At 42.6% G+C, this 16,418-nt stretch overlaps 1 protein-coding gene across 1 annotated transcript; it reads left to right on the top strand.

Moving 5' to 3' along the window:
* The first annotated feature begins 607 nt into the window (after window positions 1-607).
* Window positions 608-15,692, top strand: draxina (dorsal inhibitory axon guidance protein a). The gene is made up of 7 exons (XM_041034308.1): window positions 608-827; window positions 8,312-8,841; window positions 9,513-9,736; window positions 13,028-13,148; window positions 13,802-13,894; window positions 14,014-14,103; window positions 14,597-15,692. Exons 2-7 carry the CDS (start codon window positions 8,337-8,339, stop codon window positions 14,707-14,709), a joined length of 1,146 nt encoding a protein of 381 aa, XP_040890242.1. The 5' UTR covers window positions 608-827; window positions 8,312-8,336; the 3' UTR covers window positions 14,710-15,692.
* The last annotated feature ends 726 nt before the right edge of the window (window positions 15,693-16,418 follow it).

The raw sequence follows: 16,418 nt of genomic DNA, 5'->3' as shown, positions 1-16,418 counted from the left end.
TGTTTCACAAGATATTAGAGCCAGGCTGCTCTCCCTCAGCAACATGAAAATTAGTGAGGTTGGCCACTGATGTAATTCATCGCAGAATTGCTGGATTTCGGTGTCAGTACATTTATTTAACTTGTGAATTTGAAAATTTTGCCCTCCTAGATTTTGTTCCTTGTAGTGTGGAGAAGGCCTGGACCTTCACACAGGAAAAACAAACCCACAGAAAGTAAAACTGAGCAGTTAGGATAAGCAAGAGATGAAAAGTCACAGTAATTTAATGACCTTCTTTTTGGTTTCTGATCAAAATTTCAAAATTTTGGATCCAGATAGTTTAGATGTCTGAGGTGTCTGAGGAGAAACCCCATGTTTATGAATGATCTGCTCTGATCTCTCTCTCTCTCTCTCTCTCTCTCTCTCTCTCTCTCTCTCTCTCTCTCTCTCTCTCTCTCTCTCACGTCTCAGCCTCTCCCGCAAGAAAATTGACTCTAATACCAACACACCCACAGCGGATAAAGCTAATGCAGCGCTTCCTCCCTGTGTCTCACCTGCTGGGACAAGCCCCTCCGAGATACAGCCGGTCCTGACGCGGACGCGCACTCGGGAGCGCGCACTCGGAGCCAGCGACTCTCCTCCCCTTAAGAGGCAGGAGACAGTCCGGATGCTCGGCACATCCCAGGGTGCACGGAGAGCGGACTACAGAGGTGTTACTCCCGCTGCTGCTGCTGTCGCGCCGTGTGTCGGTCCCCGCTGTCAGCCTGAGGCCATATGACCGAACTGGTGTTCACACCCTGAACAGCGGATAAGGAAAACAACAATAACAACAAACAAACAGTCGTAAGGTAAGGAATTATCTTTATACAGGGATTGCATTATTCCCAGTGGAAGTGCTTGGGTTGGTGATTGTCGTTTTGTGGGTTTCATCCTAATTCGTAACGCAGACCCATTAGTATCGTTTCCTCAGTGCTCTGTGGTTTTGTGGTGTTTCTGTGATGCTCAAATGAGTTTGCAGGGACTTTATGCTAATTTTATTTCCCCCGTTTTACCAAAATCCAAATCAGCATTATAGGTTTACCATGACTGTCCCAAAATTAATCTATGCACTGTACAACCGGACTGCTGTGGTTTCCATCTGCGCGTAAAAACGCATCAATGTCTCATCTTAATAATGTCACAAAACTTATTAACTTAATTGATGCAAATGGTCCCTTCCCAACGGCAAGTCAAAAGCCGTTTGACTTGCATATAGAGCGTCGCTCAACACACACGGTTGAGAGCAAGAACGACTGTTCGCAAACAGCGAATTAGATTTGGTGGATACCGGGAAAACAGATTCTGTCCGATAATCAGTGTAACTTTTGTGATGGCGGTGTTTCCTGCTGCCGTGCTTTAAAACTCAGATTAACATCACAAAGGAATTTATTGGATGAACAGTGAGGAGAATCCGAAATGATTGCGGCGATTATCTCTTCTTGACAGCTCATTGTTGCTCACTGCGCACCAAAGAGTGTGAAACTGTGTGTGTGTGTGTGTTAGTGAGTGTGTGCAGGGTGAAATAAAGGTAGGGAGGGAGAGATGAGGAAAGGGAGAGATTAAAGTTGGGAGTCTCAGTGTGACACCATTCAATTAAAAGTGAATCAAGCTGCAAAGGAGCAATATTTGTGAACTCACATTAAGGAGTTGCTGTTAATTAATTGCAAGTCAATCAGCGGGGAAGCATCAGCCGTGATCAGAAGGAGTGTGGAGGGACCCCACAGTGAGTCGACCTCGGGCCAAAACAAAGCTCCGGTTCACTAGCAAGTGACTTCTATGAAAATGAAAAGATAACCTAAGGATGCACTCACATCATTTGAAGTTCAAGTGGAAATTAATTTTTTATTCTCAAAAAAAAAAAAAAAAAACCAGAGTCAGTTTTTAGGGTGAAATCATTTAACGATTCATCGTTTATCTGTAGAATAGAACAGGCAGTCAGTGCTGCTCCTTTCCACCCGAGGAGGAGGAGGAGGAGGAGGTGGTGGGGAGGGGGTGAGAGAAACTTTGGGTCCACATAATGCGTTTGCATGCTTCACTTGATCGTCTCTAAACAGGAGTGCCTCCTCCCCACTGACTGGTCAAACTGTTCCCATGTGGCTCATCCAGATACAGACCCAGGTGTCCAGATTTCACGGGTTTGCAAAGAGCAAAGTTTTGTTGCTGGTTTTCGGAAGCCAAAGCTTTGTTGTTGTTGGTTTTTTTTTTGTGTGTGTGTGTGTGCGTTAGAGGGGATTCAGCTGGTGTCCTTATCGGCCACGAAATGAAAGATGCCACCAACACTTTGTTCTAATTAAGACAGGATAAATCCCTCCTCTGTGTCTCTCTCTCTCTTTCGCTTTCTCTCCGGATTTGATTTGAGCCTCTCTCCTCTCCCTCCCCGCTTCTGTCTCAAGTCTTTCTTTCTCCCTCTCCCTCTCTCTTACATCTTATTTTCTCCTTTCCTCTCAGTTTCTCCCCCCTTCCTCCTCCCCGTTCGTCTCCCTCATTCTCTCTCCTCTCTGTGGGACGCCTCTTGCTTTGCTTCTGGTGCTTTTTGTGTCTCACAGCATTTTTTGGAACATGCCTCTATGTGGGTGTCTGGAGGAGGTTTCCCCGCTGTGAGTGTGTATTTGTGTGCATGCATTGAGAAAATCTCTGAGTGTGCGAATGTGTGTGTGTGCGGGGCCCTGGTGCACTCAAACGGGAGATAAGGGCCACGTCGCAGGATGTCGCTGATGTTACCATGCATCGGCGACAATGTTCTGCTCTCGCCCCACATCTGTTGTACCTGCGACCAAATTACCACCGAATCGTTTGGTGTCTCCCTGCTCTCTGCTCCGGCTCACTTGCTGACAGATGGACCATCCTTATGGCTCTTGTTTTTTATCACCCCGTGTTGCTTCCAGGGGCCCTTGCCATCCAACACACACTTAAAAGCCGCAAAAAAAAAAAAGCCTCCCAGTTGATGTGTGAATCTCTCTGATATTGTTTGCTGAGGATTTTGGGAGACAAAGCACTTATACTGCTGAAGTCAGTGGTATTGGCCCTTGTGGAAATGAAGTTTTATGGTGTTAAATGCAGCTTGGCAGAGGTGTTTATTATGCAGAGGCACTTGGGCGCTTGTTATGGAGCTGATATTTATGATAATTCGGTGGAGTAAACTAGGCCTCTTTTACTCTAGATGAGACATATAAAAGTAAGTGTTTATGCATCTGATATTCAGCGTTATTACTTTACGACAGAGAGGAATGGTTCTGTGCGTGTGTTTGCGACACAACAGATAACACATTTGTTTGTCTTTTCCCTGACTGTTATATTTGATCATGCGGTTTTCTTCTTATTATCTGTGGTGCCTGTGGAAAGCAGACGCTCGAGCTGCTGCTCAGTGAACCATGCAGCTGAAAGGAGAGATTTAGCTTGTTCCTGTGCAGCCACACACTCCTAAAGTGACCCGTAGGTCTCCTTTTGATGGCCTGTAATAAAATTGCAAATTGAGCATATGCTCAAAAGCCTAATTAATAGGTGGTTGATGACTTTCTGTTCCAGTAGATATGATCTACTGAGTAATTCTGTCACTAATCGACAGGCGAGCGCTCCTGATTTAAACCTGTAATCTCTGCATGTGGCCAGGAAAAGAAGATGGCCTCTGCCTGACACGACAGCTCCGCTTCAGCCGCCTGTTTCTGGAGTCTTTGTTTGCTGGAGCCTTATGGCCCTGCTGGTTGCTATGAGAGATAAAACAACAGGAGCAGATGGCTCCTGGACGTTTGGTGTCACAGCAGGTGAAGCTAAAAGATGCACACGTACAGCAGTTTAATACCAGGGTCGCCTGCCTGCTCTGCCTCGCTGCTTTTCCTGCTCACCTAGCTCAGCTCGACCACAGATCTGGGTCCCCTCTCTGTTAAGTATATTTTTATAACCAGTGTTAGCCGCCATGCTTAAGGGACTGACCGATTGATCACAGACTGGAGAGAGGTCTCTGAACTCATCAGAGCTTAATCATCCAGCCTCCAATACTGCCCCTTTTGCAGTTTCTTGCAAGATTATCTATCACTTCACACTTATCTCACTCTGCTGTTTCGCTGTGTTTGTAAAAAAATCTTCTGACACACAATTATATTGTGTTTGTTTTTTTTTTCTTTTACAAAATGTGAACCCCAGGGTGTGAACGGCAAACACACAAAGACCAAGTGTGACACAAATATGTTTTTAAGCTGGAACAATTTCACCCGTGCTGATTTTTGTTTTGTAGGCCGGTGATACCAGCAGTGTCGGAATCATTTCAAACTTACTTGTGTTCAGAACCAATTGTTTTTTTTTTCTGTTTGTATATTTTAAAGAATTAAATAATTGGCTGAGCTGAAGGGACTGTGTTAGTCCTCCAGTCTTTGCAGTTATAATAAAACCCTTCACTGGGAAAGCTCTGTATTGATTTTTGGAGGGTTATATAGATATAGATATAGATATAGATATAGATATAGATATAGATATAGATATGTGTGCGTGTGTGTGGAAAACATCTTAAAAACTGTCTTATGTATGTTGTTAAAGCCCTTTCAAACTCAACTGATTACAAATCTTGAGTATTTTCCTATAACTGGAAATATTCATGAGTGAATAAGCAGAAGAAAAAAACATCTTCAGGTATTATGTATTAAAACGTCAACACCCAAAACTCTTTGGGACTGCGTGGGTGTGGTTTGATTGACAAACCCACAGCTGCCATCACATCTCGATTTAAATGCTGCTCACTCCTCCTACAACCAAGAATTAACCTAAAACCCTTCACGTCATGAAAGCTTCAACTATTTTTTTGCTTCAGAATTTCCGTGCACCATCAGTCACTGTTTAAATGTTGCTGTTCAAATCATGGATTATCTAATTTGGGAGAGAAACCCGTCAGCTCCAGGCCGCTCGTTTGGCCTCCCATCGCCTCAGCAGCAGATGCTCGCCCTGCTGTGCCCTACCTACAACACACAGCTATGTATAACACAGGCGCTGGCAGGAGGCTGTGTTGTTCACGGAGGTTGTTTATCACACTCAAGAGACTGTGCTTAAAACCCGGAATGCCACCCAGAGTGCTCCATTATCATCCCCGTCCTGTTTTTCCTCAAAGGACCACCTGTTAGCGGCGCATGAAAGTCTGAGAGAGGAAAAGGGGGCACTGCTGTGCCGAGATACTCGGTGCTCTTCCATCACCGCCGGCCTTCCCTTTCACATGACAGGTCTATTCAGGCCTGAGGTTTGATGGGGTTGACGCATGCTGCTCTCTGTTTCTATGGAGGTGTTACAGCTTTCTTTATGTTAGGAGAATTAATTTTTGAAGGGTCGTCTTGTCGTGGCGTTGCTTAGCCTTTGCAATTATCTGCAGCTCAGGTGGTTCTGCACTGGTTCTACGTCTGCAAACATTTTGAGCGTTAATCCTAAATGAGATGTACAGGCCCTTGAAAGAAGAGTGAAAAGAGAGGGAGTGATTGTTTACATATGAGGACAACGGAGCAAGCTGTTCGACGATCCAACAAGTGTCTGTATTCTCTTTTTTTTATATGGTCAGGAAGAAAAGCAGCACTTCAGAGTAAAAAAAAAACAGTAAAGAAGAATCACCTTATATTGACCTTTTAGATGACTTTATTTACAATCAGAGCATCGAGCATTGTGTACGTTACATGTTTACAGACTCCTTAAGAATCCCCTGCAAAACAACACCTTTAACACTTTGCAAAGAAGGAGATGAAATGTGTAAATTGCTGAGCTTTAGCGGTAATGGTGTGTGGGTTTTATCACCTTTGGACAGGCCCATTCTTGCTAAATAAAGTGGCTATAGCTCCCCATTTAATGTTCAGACATACAGTGAGAGTGGTATCAGTCTTCTCATATAACTCATAAGCACATTTCCCAAAAGGTCGAACTTTTCCTTAATTAAATATATATCGAAGACTCTAGAGACATGATCACACAGATAATCATCTGTCTACCCTGACCCACCGTTCAGTTTAGATGTTTTCTTTGTTTTCTTACCAAATCAACCTTTTGGCCGAACAGGGTCCAGGCCACTTGACACCAGCAGCACCTCATGTGTCAAACAGACGGAGCCTAATCCTGGCTAAACACTTTGTGTGTGACACGGCTGATTGCCCTCCCCCCCCCACTAACAGTCTGAAGACCTGTGTGGAGATAAAGGTCTCACCTCAGCAGCCAGCCTCACACTCTTGTTTGCAAAACTGCACAGCTGGTCGAACTCCCAAAGGCCAGCCGACGCAGTCTGCCTCTAAATCCCCCCCGGGGCGCTGCCTGCACTCACACTGCAAATTTCCCCTGACATCACCAGCATCCTCTCAACCCCACACACACACACACACACACACACACACACACACACACACACACACACACACACACACTCACACGTACACACACAACCTGCCCCCTCCGTTCTGTTTTGAGAAACACCCAAATAACCCACTGTAAACTCAAGAGTGTGTGTGATGATAGAGCAGAAACCTTATGGACCCCCGCCCCATCTCCACCTCACACAGACACAATACACACACTCACGCCATCACCAGCAGCTCAATACTTCTCCCTCATTGATTTTCTGTATGCCCTGCGCTGCCGTTTGTCTTTTAACACAAAGGAGTCGCCTGCCACGGCAACATAATGACGTTGTGTGTGCCTGTGGCGATGGATTGTCTCAGCCTATCAAAGTGGGGGACAGAACAGACCATATCATATTTACCATAACCTGTTGTCTTACATAACATGACAGAGTTTTTAAAAATAGTGGTGGTTCATTTGTCTTGTACCAGATAACCGGAAACAACCTCAGAGAACATCCTGATGAGCGAGATGTTAGCTGAAGTGAATAAAGGATGGGGCACTAGAGAAGAATTCACTGAATGCAATGATATATTTTAATTTAGATAATTAAAAATGATCAACATGATCCTCATGGTATTTACTGGTCATTGCATTAAACATAAATGTGGGTGTTTTATATGTAATGCTCCTGACATCTTATTCCTGAAATACCTGATATATCAAAATACAGCCATATCGTTCAAGAAATATTCTGTCTTTGTAGCTTCTTTATGCTATAATCGCTCAAAAGTAATGAACAACCAAATGTCATTATGGTTGCAAATAAAACTTTGATGACATTAAATTACAACTATTACTGAGCCTGCCTGTCGTGTAGTTTGGTAACTAAGGATGAGAATGAAAAAAGAATGAGGAAAAATGCTTCCACTCCAACACCATCATTTTATTCACATTTAGACAAGGTGCTGGGCGTTCAATGCAGATATACAGAACCTCATATTTCATTTCAGTCACACCTCACAGATATGTTGACTTTTGTAATGAAAGGTACGGTTGGAGGGCCCTCGAGACCGCTGAATAGGCAGTGATGAAGGATGTGCGCAGTGCAGTATCTCTTATTGTGAAAGGCACGAAGGTACAGGGATGAAGGCTGGGAAGCCATTTCTAAAAAGAAGCACAAGTGCCTGTCCATCTCTTTATCACCTCCTCAAACCCACCAGGTCCAGATAAATGGGCCCATTCAGGAGGCTGAGAGTGATGTAGTCTGAGGATTTGGAGGATGGGTGATGGGAGAATAAACACTGCAGAGGAGAGGACACATCTCCAATACTTGAAGACTTATGTGCTTTCTGCAGAAAAAAGCCAAGGTTTAAAGCCAGCTGAGGGATGTCCCATTGAGGCAAGTTACACTAATTTAAAAAATAAAAGTCCTGTGTTTGTTTACACAGGAGAAGAGGCAACATGTATTTAAAAACATTTCAAATATCAACAATCGATTTTTGTTGAATGATTTAAATCCTAAGTTTTTTTTTAAAACCAGTGTGTAGTTTATATCTTGCTCCTTTGTAGATTTTATTCACAAACTTCACAAACTGTTAACAGACGCAATAGATTCCAGTGGGGGATCTACAGTCACAACAAAACTAAAAAGTGTGAAAACATATCCAAACATCCATAAAAACTTCTAAAATAGCTCTTGCAATATGGTCTGCTTGTTTTTGAAACTGTTTTTAAAAAAACCCCTACAATGTCTGGTTTATAATCATATAAGACAAAGAAAGCAGCAGATTATCATAACTGAAAATAGTATTTTGGCAGTGTTTCTTGAAAATAACTTCTGAATAGTTGTGTATTCATGTTTTGTCGACTAAGTACGACTGTTTAGTACTAATATTCACCAGTTTAAATCCACTAATAAAGTTTTTGCTTCATTTATTTGAATATAATTGTGCAGTAGAATCTGTGCAGCGCTGACATATATTTTCTGTGTTCCCAGCAGGGGGCGCTGTGTTGTACGTACCATGGCTCTCTCCTGGAGTCTGATCCTGGGGTTCCTGTTTGCCACCCTGGCACTGTCGCACAGCGCTGAGCCCGGAACTCCTCACGGCAAGAAGAGACAGGCACAGACCTCAGCAGGGGGCGGCAACGCCCTACAGCACCCTCTGCAGGGTCTACAGGGTCACGGCTACAGCAGGGACCGTGGAGGGCATGGGAGCCAGGGGGCCCGTGTTACCAAAGGTGGAGCCGGGCTGCTCTCTCACAGGTCCCTGCACCCCCTGGCCAGGCCTGAGGATGATGGGACAGGTCTGGAGGGTTTGAGCCCGGTGAGACTGGAGATGGGCCCGGGCAGGGACAGAGACAGAGTTCGAATGAATGTGAGGGGTCCATCCCAGGCCCGGGAAAACCACCTTCTGGGCACACGCAAAGGGAGAGGGCACGGACATGGGAACGGACATGGGCATGGACACCACTTTGAGCACAGGAGACATGGGAGTCGGCGTGACAAGGGCGGACGACATGGTAAAGGTGAGCTCCTGCTGGATCTGGACATACACTAGAACCTATTTCTGACAAATTATGGTTGTTTGTGTCTGTGTTTGTGGTGCTGATGGTATCAATGCACATTTTTAAAAATTGACAGCCACGTCTCTGTCCAGAGATAATGTCCTGTTTACTTCGCATAATCCACAGACATCATGATGATGATGACAGTTTTTATCTTTTACCACTTTAAGCAGAGTAAATAATAAAGTGAGATCTGTGGATTATCCAGAGTAACAGGAAAACTGTTTCTGCTGAAGTTTTCAAATATGACTTTTCGGTGCTGTGAGCACCACAATGAAATTCTGTTCACCTCCCCTGTATTGGGGTGAAGGCAGAAATTTCAGAGACAGATTATCTTCAAAGCTGGAGAGATAAAACCGAAAAACAGAGACTGAAAGACCATTCTTGGGAAGAGCAGCTGACAAGACAGACAACCACTTCAACACGATGTCCATTTAGCTTTTGTCAGCCATTGGACTTTGTTGTCCAGGATTTGTAGATGGGGTAACCCTGGATGGCTGGATACAATACTCACACTCCATTAAGTCTTTGTTCTTTGATGTTTGAATTTTTTAGTCATCTAACAAAATCCACGTTTGTTAGATGATCAGTATCGGAACAATGATTTCTCTTTGTCTGTCATGTCTGTTCAGGGTTTCCTCCGGAGGTTGAGCTGAGGTCTGCGTTAAAGGACAGAGATCTGTTCGAGGACCCTCCCTCCTCCTCCTCCTCCGCTGCCTCCCCCTCCTTCATTGTGACCCCGCCCAGTGAGCCCCCCTCCCCCAACGCCGGCGTCTTTGGCTCGGGGTCCTCCATGGTTACCACGGTGATGAACGAGCATCCCCCAACGTTGCCCCCGGCCTCTACCAAACCCCAGGTAACCCCAGCGAAGCCCAAGTGCTTATTAAAGGCTGCGTCTGTTGTGCCTCAGTGTGGTTCCAGTGTGCAGGGGAAATAGAGCGAAAATGGGCCCCATTACTGTCGTTATGTTGCCGCAAACCTCATAGCTCATCTTGGAAATGACACTCTCTGCAGCGTGAACCTGAAGGTGCTGCTGGTGAAAAATATCCTCCAGCAGGCCAAACTCACTGGCTCTTGGTCGCAGTGTGTTTGATAGATAACGGCCTTGTTTTGTATAATAAAACTACGCCTCCGGGAGTTCAGAGTCCAGCAGCACATTTTCTATAACTACCTTCCTTTTCCTTTATTAGAAACCACGTCAGGACAAAATGTATGTGACCACGGAGAGTCTTTTTTGTGTTCGACCGTGGGCGCGTGTTATGAAAAATCTGCAGGAGTGCATGGGGCACCACTCACCACCTGTCACATTCACCCAGCATGATGCTTCAGCAGTATGTATAAACAGCATTTAGATGTGCCTCTTTCAGTCCCGGAGCCGTTACAAATGAGACGCTTCAAGACAAAATGGTACCTGATGTCAGTAGATACTGAAGAATCACATGACGTCATGAACGCTTTTACATTTGTCACAGCAGCCGTTACAAACACGCTGCAGCTTGTAGGGTGTTCGTGGGAAAAATCTGCCATCGTTCGCAGGTTCACACACACTGTTTGATTGACAGTTGTTTTGTTGAGGAGCTCTGTTCGAGAAAAAGCAAAAGACTAAAAGATAAAAAGAAAAAAAATCTCATGAGCTACCTTTAAACTCAGATGTTTAACCTTTGGAAATGACATGTACAAATATATATGAGGCTAAAAACTGCTGAGCATTTGTATAGAGAAAGCTGAAGACATTTTTTTTATGATTCCTCTGAAAGGATTTTTCAGTTCTTACTATCTGACCCCATAAAGTGTCGAGTGTACATTTAAAAGTGAGTGTACACTCACCAGTGCTCTGACTGTTAAAACCAATAATTTCCTTGCATCAGTTAAAAAAAAAAAGTGGCCTTGAGGAGCGAAACGTTTTGAATCAAAACTCCAGTCTAGGCATTTGGATTTAACTTTCACTAGACATTGTATCACCTCAATGATTGCAATGAACCTCAACAGATAAAAAGAGTTTCTGTTTTCTAGGTTTGTACCAAGATGGTGCAGCGAGGGTAGCTTCCCGCTAAAACTGTGTTTAGCAATCCATAACTCAAACTTAGCTCTAAGCATGATTTTAATTATTATTGGGTGTATTGTAGGCTTTTGTCAGGTCAAGTCAGTTTTATGTAAGTAAACCAATAAATAACCCAAAGCGATCTTTACAATCTGTACATCACACAACATCCTCTGTACTTAGATCCTGGATATGGATCAGGAAAAAATCCTTTAATGTGGAAAATATGGAAGAAACCTCAGGAAGACCAACAGAGGAATAGTCCCTCTTCCAGGACAGACCAAGACACAAAATTATTAGATACACTCACACAGTAAGTCATAGTGGCTCTGTGAGACAGCCCTGGTCAGCCTCTATGTTAGATGTCTGTAGACTGACAGTTTATTTGGTGTTCTGTTTCCAAGGCGTCTTAGAATGTGGGAGACTGAGCAGGCCTTTAATGTGAGAGCAGTCAAATATTATTGGACCAAGGAAAAAAAAAAAAAAAAGCGATAGCATTTCCCGAACCCAGGTTCAGTGGCATGAGCACGCAGCAAGGTTTCTTAATTAATGTTCGATCTTCTGTTGACATTTTAATGAGCAGGCGAGGAGATGTAGGTAGCCCCCTGCAATTAATCTAATTGATATTTCCATACAGGCTTATTTCCTGAGGGTGAAAGGAAACAAGTATGGATCTGTTGACGCGAAGAGCTTATTTTTTGATGGGTGAAGTAATTCTCAGGAGACACCTCAAAGTCTTGCTGACTTAATTACACTGTTTAACATTTCTATTTTGTTTCCTCTGTTTGATGAAAATGACAGTGGCAATGTTTCATGGCTTTTATTGCAGAAAGTTATAGCTGAGCGATTCGCCAACGAGATTTGTTTTACAGCAATGTCATGAAATACTCATTTGTATGACAATATTTTACAGAGGTATTTGAATTTATGACACTCCAACCTGTGTTTGGATTTATGGATCAGTCCAAAGGTATCCAGTTACTGACTCTAACTATATAGGAAGCAAGCAGAAATTTCAACTATTCATTTTCTTTTCATTTTTTTGACCCAAAAACTGCACAACAGGGGGAAAAAAAAATTCTAAACGCTCAAACTGTCACATGGTAATTGACAAACTACCAAGTGCAGCATGAAGACATGTTGATTTGATAAGTGTGAGATTGCCAGTGAATGATGCAAAAATACTCCCAAAGGGAGTCTTCAGAAAGATTAACTTTCCAGTGTAGTGACTTTCAAAGGTAGCAAATAACTTTTAAAGTTACTTTCCCTTACAATGCAACATATAGCAGATTTGGCTTAAATTAGTAAGTGACTTTACTTACAAATTGCATATATTTAAATATCTTCCTAAACCAAATTCACACATACGCTGCAGAAACAATAAGCCTAATGTGATTGTTTTCCTCTGGATTAGTTGCATTAGTTGCCTGCTGCTCTCACCAACCAGAAATAAAACCTGAGGCGGTTTGTAATGAACTGCACTTTTCACTCTGTATGTCTGTATAGTGTCAGTGTATTAACAATACACATGCTGTGATGTATATATTTGTATTCCTGGCCTGATTGGTGTCTCTGATGACTGTTGAGTGAGGGCGTTTCATGAGGCGGTGAAGCTTCACTGGTCCAGTGTGTTTCATTGAGAACACCCTGAATGTTTCTACCTGCAAAAACAGAGTGAACTAATCAAACAATAGCGATCTGCTGCTGCTGCTGTGGTTTAATTGAAGTAAATGAACATTCATCTGAGGAGACAGAATTGATCTCTCCAATGTATTCTCTACAGCAGCTTATATGCTGGATGGCATCACATTTAGGATTAGTTTTTAATACACATCTTCATATTCTGATCACAATTGTTTTGAATACATAGAGAAGATTTATAAAATATTACAGTAGAGGCAGAACTTACACGGCACGCTGAAACTAAATGAAGATGGGATTAGGTGTTTACAGATCTGCATATCAGCATGTTTGAGCTGTCCTGTGTGGATTAATTATACAGAACGAGAGTTAAGCTGGTATGCAAATGTTCCTGCTGAAATGTGATTAAATAACGTGATAGGATGTAAGGTGTAGCTTAGCTTCAAGTTATGTCTCCTGTTTCAGAGGTCTGGCCGAGGAAAAGGACAAGGAGAGGTGATGCCAACGTTGGACATGGCGCTCTTTGATTGGACAGACTACGAGGATATGAAACCTGCCGACACCTGGCCTTCCTCCAGGAAGAAAGGTTCGTTATTAACTGTTAGTGTAAATGTGTGGTCAAAAAAACTGATTTGAAAAAGAGCTTTGGTGGAAATAACCCACTTCAAACTCAAATTGTCCTTTTTATATCAAGTTATTTCAGATTATTTCAATTAATGAGACTTCGTGTCTGCATGTGCCTTGAGCAATATGCTCATTATGGGCAAGCTAAGATGCTAACAGTGACAATGCTAACATGTTGATGTTTAGCAGGTGTATTGTCTGACACGCTCACCATCTTAGTTGAGCATGTTAGCGTGCTAAAGCGCAGCCGAGGCTGATGGCAGTGTCATTTGTTTTATAACCAAAATATATGGGAAGAAATGAAGAGTTTGACCAGATGTTGGCGTTCGATGAAAGATCAGGGGTGATGATCCAGGAAACAGAGATATTCTAATCTGGAACAAAGTGGTGGACTGGCAAAGAGACGGGCCAACATTGCTATCCACTCTAACATCACAGAAAACTACCTTATTGGTACTGTAGGTCAGATATGGTCTGTCAAAGTGAAAAAGTGTTTGACCCAGACATAAAAACTTAATTTTGTGAGTGACGTCTGTTTGGTTGAGGCTGTGTTTTGATCCCAAGCCTTTAGATTAGCATCAAACTGCTGTGTTCATTTCTCTTTGCCTGCCGCAGACAAGAGGCGGAGTAAGAACCTCAGCAGTGGAAATGTGACTGTAGACGCTGACGCCATCGAGCCGTGTGACCACCACCTGGACTGTCTCCCAGGTCAGTCTGAATCACAATCTCAAAAAAAAAAAAATGAGGTGATGCTCCAACAAACAAAACGCTGAACTCCTGATAACCTCCCTCCTCCTGCTCAATGTTATGTGCTTGCTCCATTGAAGGTTCTTGTTGTGACCTGAGAGAACACGAGTGTAAACCTCACAACCGAGGCCTCAACAACAAATGCTACGATGACTGCATGTGTGAGGAAGGTGAGTGAGGAGAAGAATGAGTCATAATTTACTGGTGTGATGTGAAGTTAAAGTAATGAGAAATCAGCAGCACTTCATCGCTTTCCATCATTTTCATGTGTGGCTTGTGTACTCGAGCCATTTCCCAAAGTCTCTCTGTTTATAACTAATTAAAAGTCAGCGACTGGTGATGGGTAAGGGTCCCTGGAGTGGCCAAATTAGAGGCAGACTAATATTGCGGTAAACAAAAAATATCCCAGTGTTGGTAGAAGTTCATTTTCTTGTAAAATTGTTTTGAGTTAAGAGATTGTTTGTGTGAAGTTGAAACCGCTCTGGGGTCAGTTTTCATAAATATCTAAAAGTGTTTGAATACCTCTGATGAGTTCAGTGTTCCAAAGCATCGATTTTACAGTATTAAAAACTGTAGCTCTGTTGGTTTTTCTGTTTCCACGTCCACGTTTCTCTAATCTACTAGATTCAGTCAGCGTTTATTCTTTTCCTCTCTCCGCTCAAGGATTTCGTTGTTATGCTAAATTCCACCGGAAGCGACGCGTGACCAGGAGGAGGGGTCGCTGCGTGGTACCAGAGTCCGTCAGCAGTGACCAAGGAGGCTTCATCACTATCTGATGAAAAGGAGGAGGACAAGCTGAAAGGAGGAGGAACAGGAAGAATGACCCCATGACCAATCTCACATAGAAGACAGTACAGCCAAGACATCGCATGACACTGCTAACAGACCAAGTGACAGCTTGTTTTTTTTTTTTTTTGTTTGTTTTTTTTTACACGCACAATGTGAAGCATCCAAATGCCAAAATCTGGTCAGTTAAACCGTAATAACAGGTAATTAAACTGGAAACACTGCCGAGTGTTGCATTGTGGGACGAGCCCTGCACCCTAACCCAGCGATTCACCATCTTTAGGCACTTGACTGGTTCAATTAAAATTAAAACACATCGGTTTTAACTCGGTTTTGTTCTCTCCAGCGTCGCCACAGGGGCAAACAGTATGTACAGGAAAACATGAAGAGGGACTTTTCAAAACTTACTCAGTCCACAATGACCGGTTTTTTATTTGTTTTTCATTGGTAGAAAAAAAACTTTCGTGAATTTTGGAAAAACCCTTTTTCAAACGCCTCTCGCCATTTCTCACACATTTGATTGTCTCTGTCTTGCTGATCTGAGTCAAATAGTATTTACAAATAATTTTTAGTATTAAATCACTGAACTGTGCTTGGAGGACCAGATTGGTTCTTCTTCTGCTTCAGGACCTGTCACATCAGCAGCTAAATTGTCACTCAGAGAAGTCATGTTTTTTTTTTTTTGTGAACAGTTTGTTTGTTGGCACTCGGCTCATCTGGTTCTCCAAACAAACATTATTTGTTGATGCTATTTGAACCCATCTGCTTTCCAGTATTGTAAATATGAATGTGTTTGAATTGCCAACAGCTTTTTTTAAAAAACTGACACCACTACTCTTCAAACGTACTTTAACGATAGAATGATAAACGAAGATGCTTGTTTGACCTTCCTTATACATGTCTTAATATATGTTTTATTTATAATGTACTTAAACACGTTTGTCTATATATTGTGTTTTTTCTGCCTTTTTTGTTTTCATGATTAAACACTTACTAGGGTAAATGTTTTGTGGTGTGACTTACATTTGCAACACTTATCTTCATCTGCGTTAGATGTTAGCATGTCTATAACAATTTTGATCCTAAAAGCAAAAACTGAGGCCGTAAAACAACAACGTTCACATATATAAATAAATAATAAATAAATATGTATAATATTTTTAGATTACATATAGGTCTCATACTGTGCATGGACAAACTATCCTAGTACTGTGATGCTTCTGTCATAGTAACAGTCTTGCATACTAAATGCATATTTATGAGGACGTGCCTTTTGGGCGGGAACCTACAGATTTACATTGTCTGTTTTATAAGCTGTCTCTGTTGTAATGATAAATATACCATCATGGAGCTTGTCACATTGGGGAGATCTTTTGCAAGATTTGAATAAAACTAATCTTTCTGTCTTGATCGGACTCTCTGACAGGACTGCAGCCTAAATCAGGCCCCTGAAAACCGGAGAGCCAGAACACTGCAGGAGGATGTACTCCGATCCTTTAAGATATGATACTGCCCTCCAATAAAGTACCAGAGCATTAATGTAAACATTTTCCATTACAAGCAAAAGTCCTACATTCAAAGTCCTACTTAAGTAAAGTATTATCAGGAAAATGTACTTAAAACATCAAAAGTACTTGTTCTGCAGAAAAATGCCCCCCGCCTTTGCTGAAGATTAGAGGGGAAATCACTCTGATGGAAC

This window comes from Toxotes jaculatrix, chromosome 3 (genome assembly GCF_017976425.1).
Source record: "Toxotes jaculatrix isolate fToxJac2 chromosome 3, fToxJac2.pri, whole genome shotgun sequence".
NCBI lineage: Eukaryota > Metazoa > Chordata > Actinopteri > Toxotidae > Toxotes > Toxotes jaculatrix.
The sequence above is the reverse complement of the archived record's forward strand: the minus strand, read 5'-3'. Positions and strand labels throughout refer to the sequence as shown.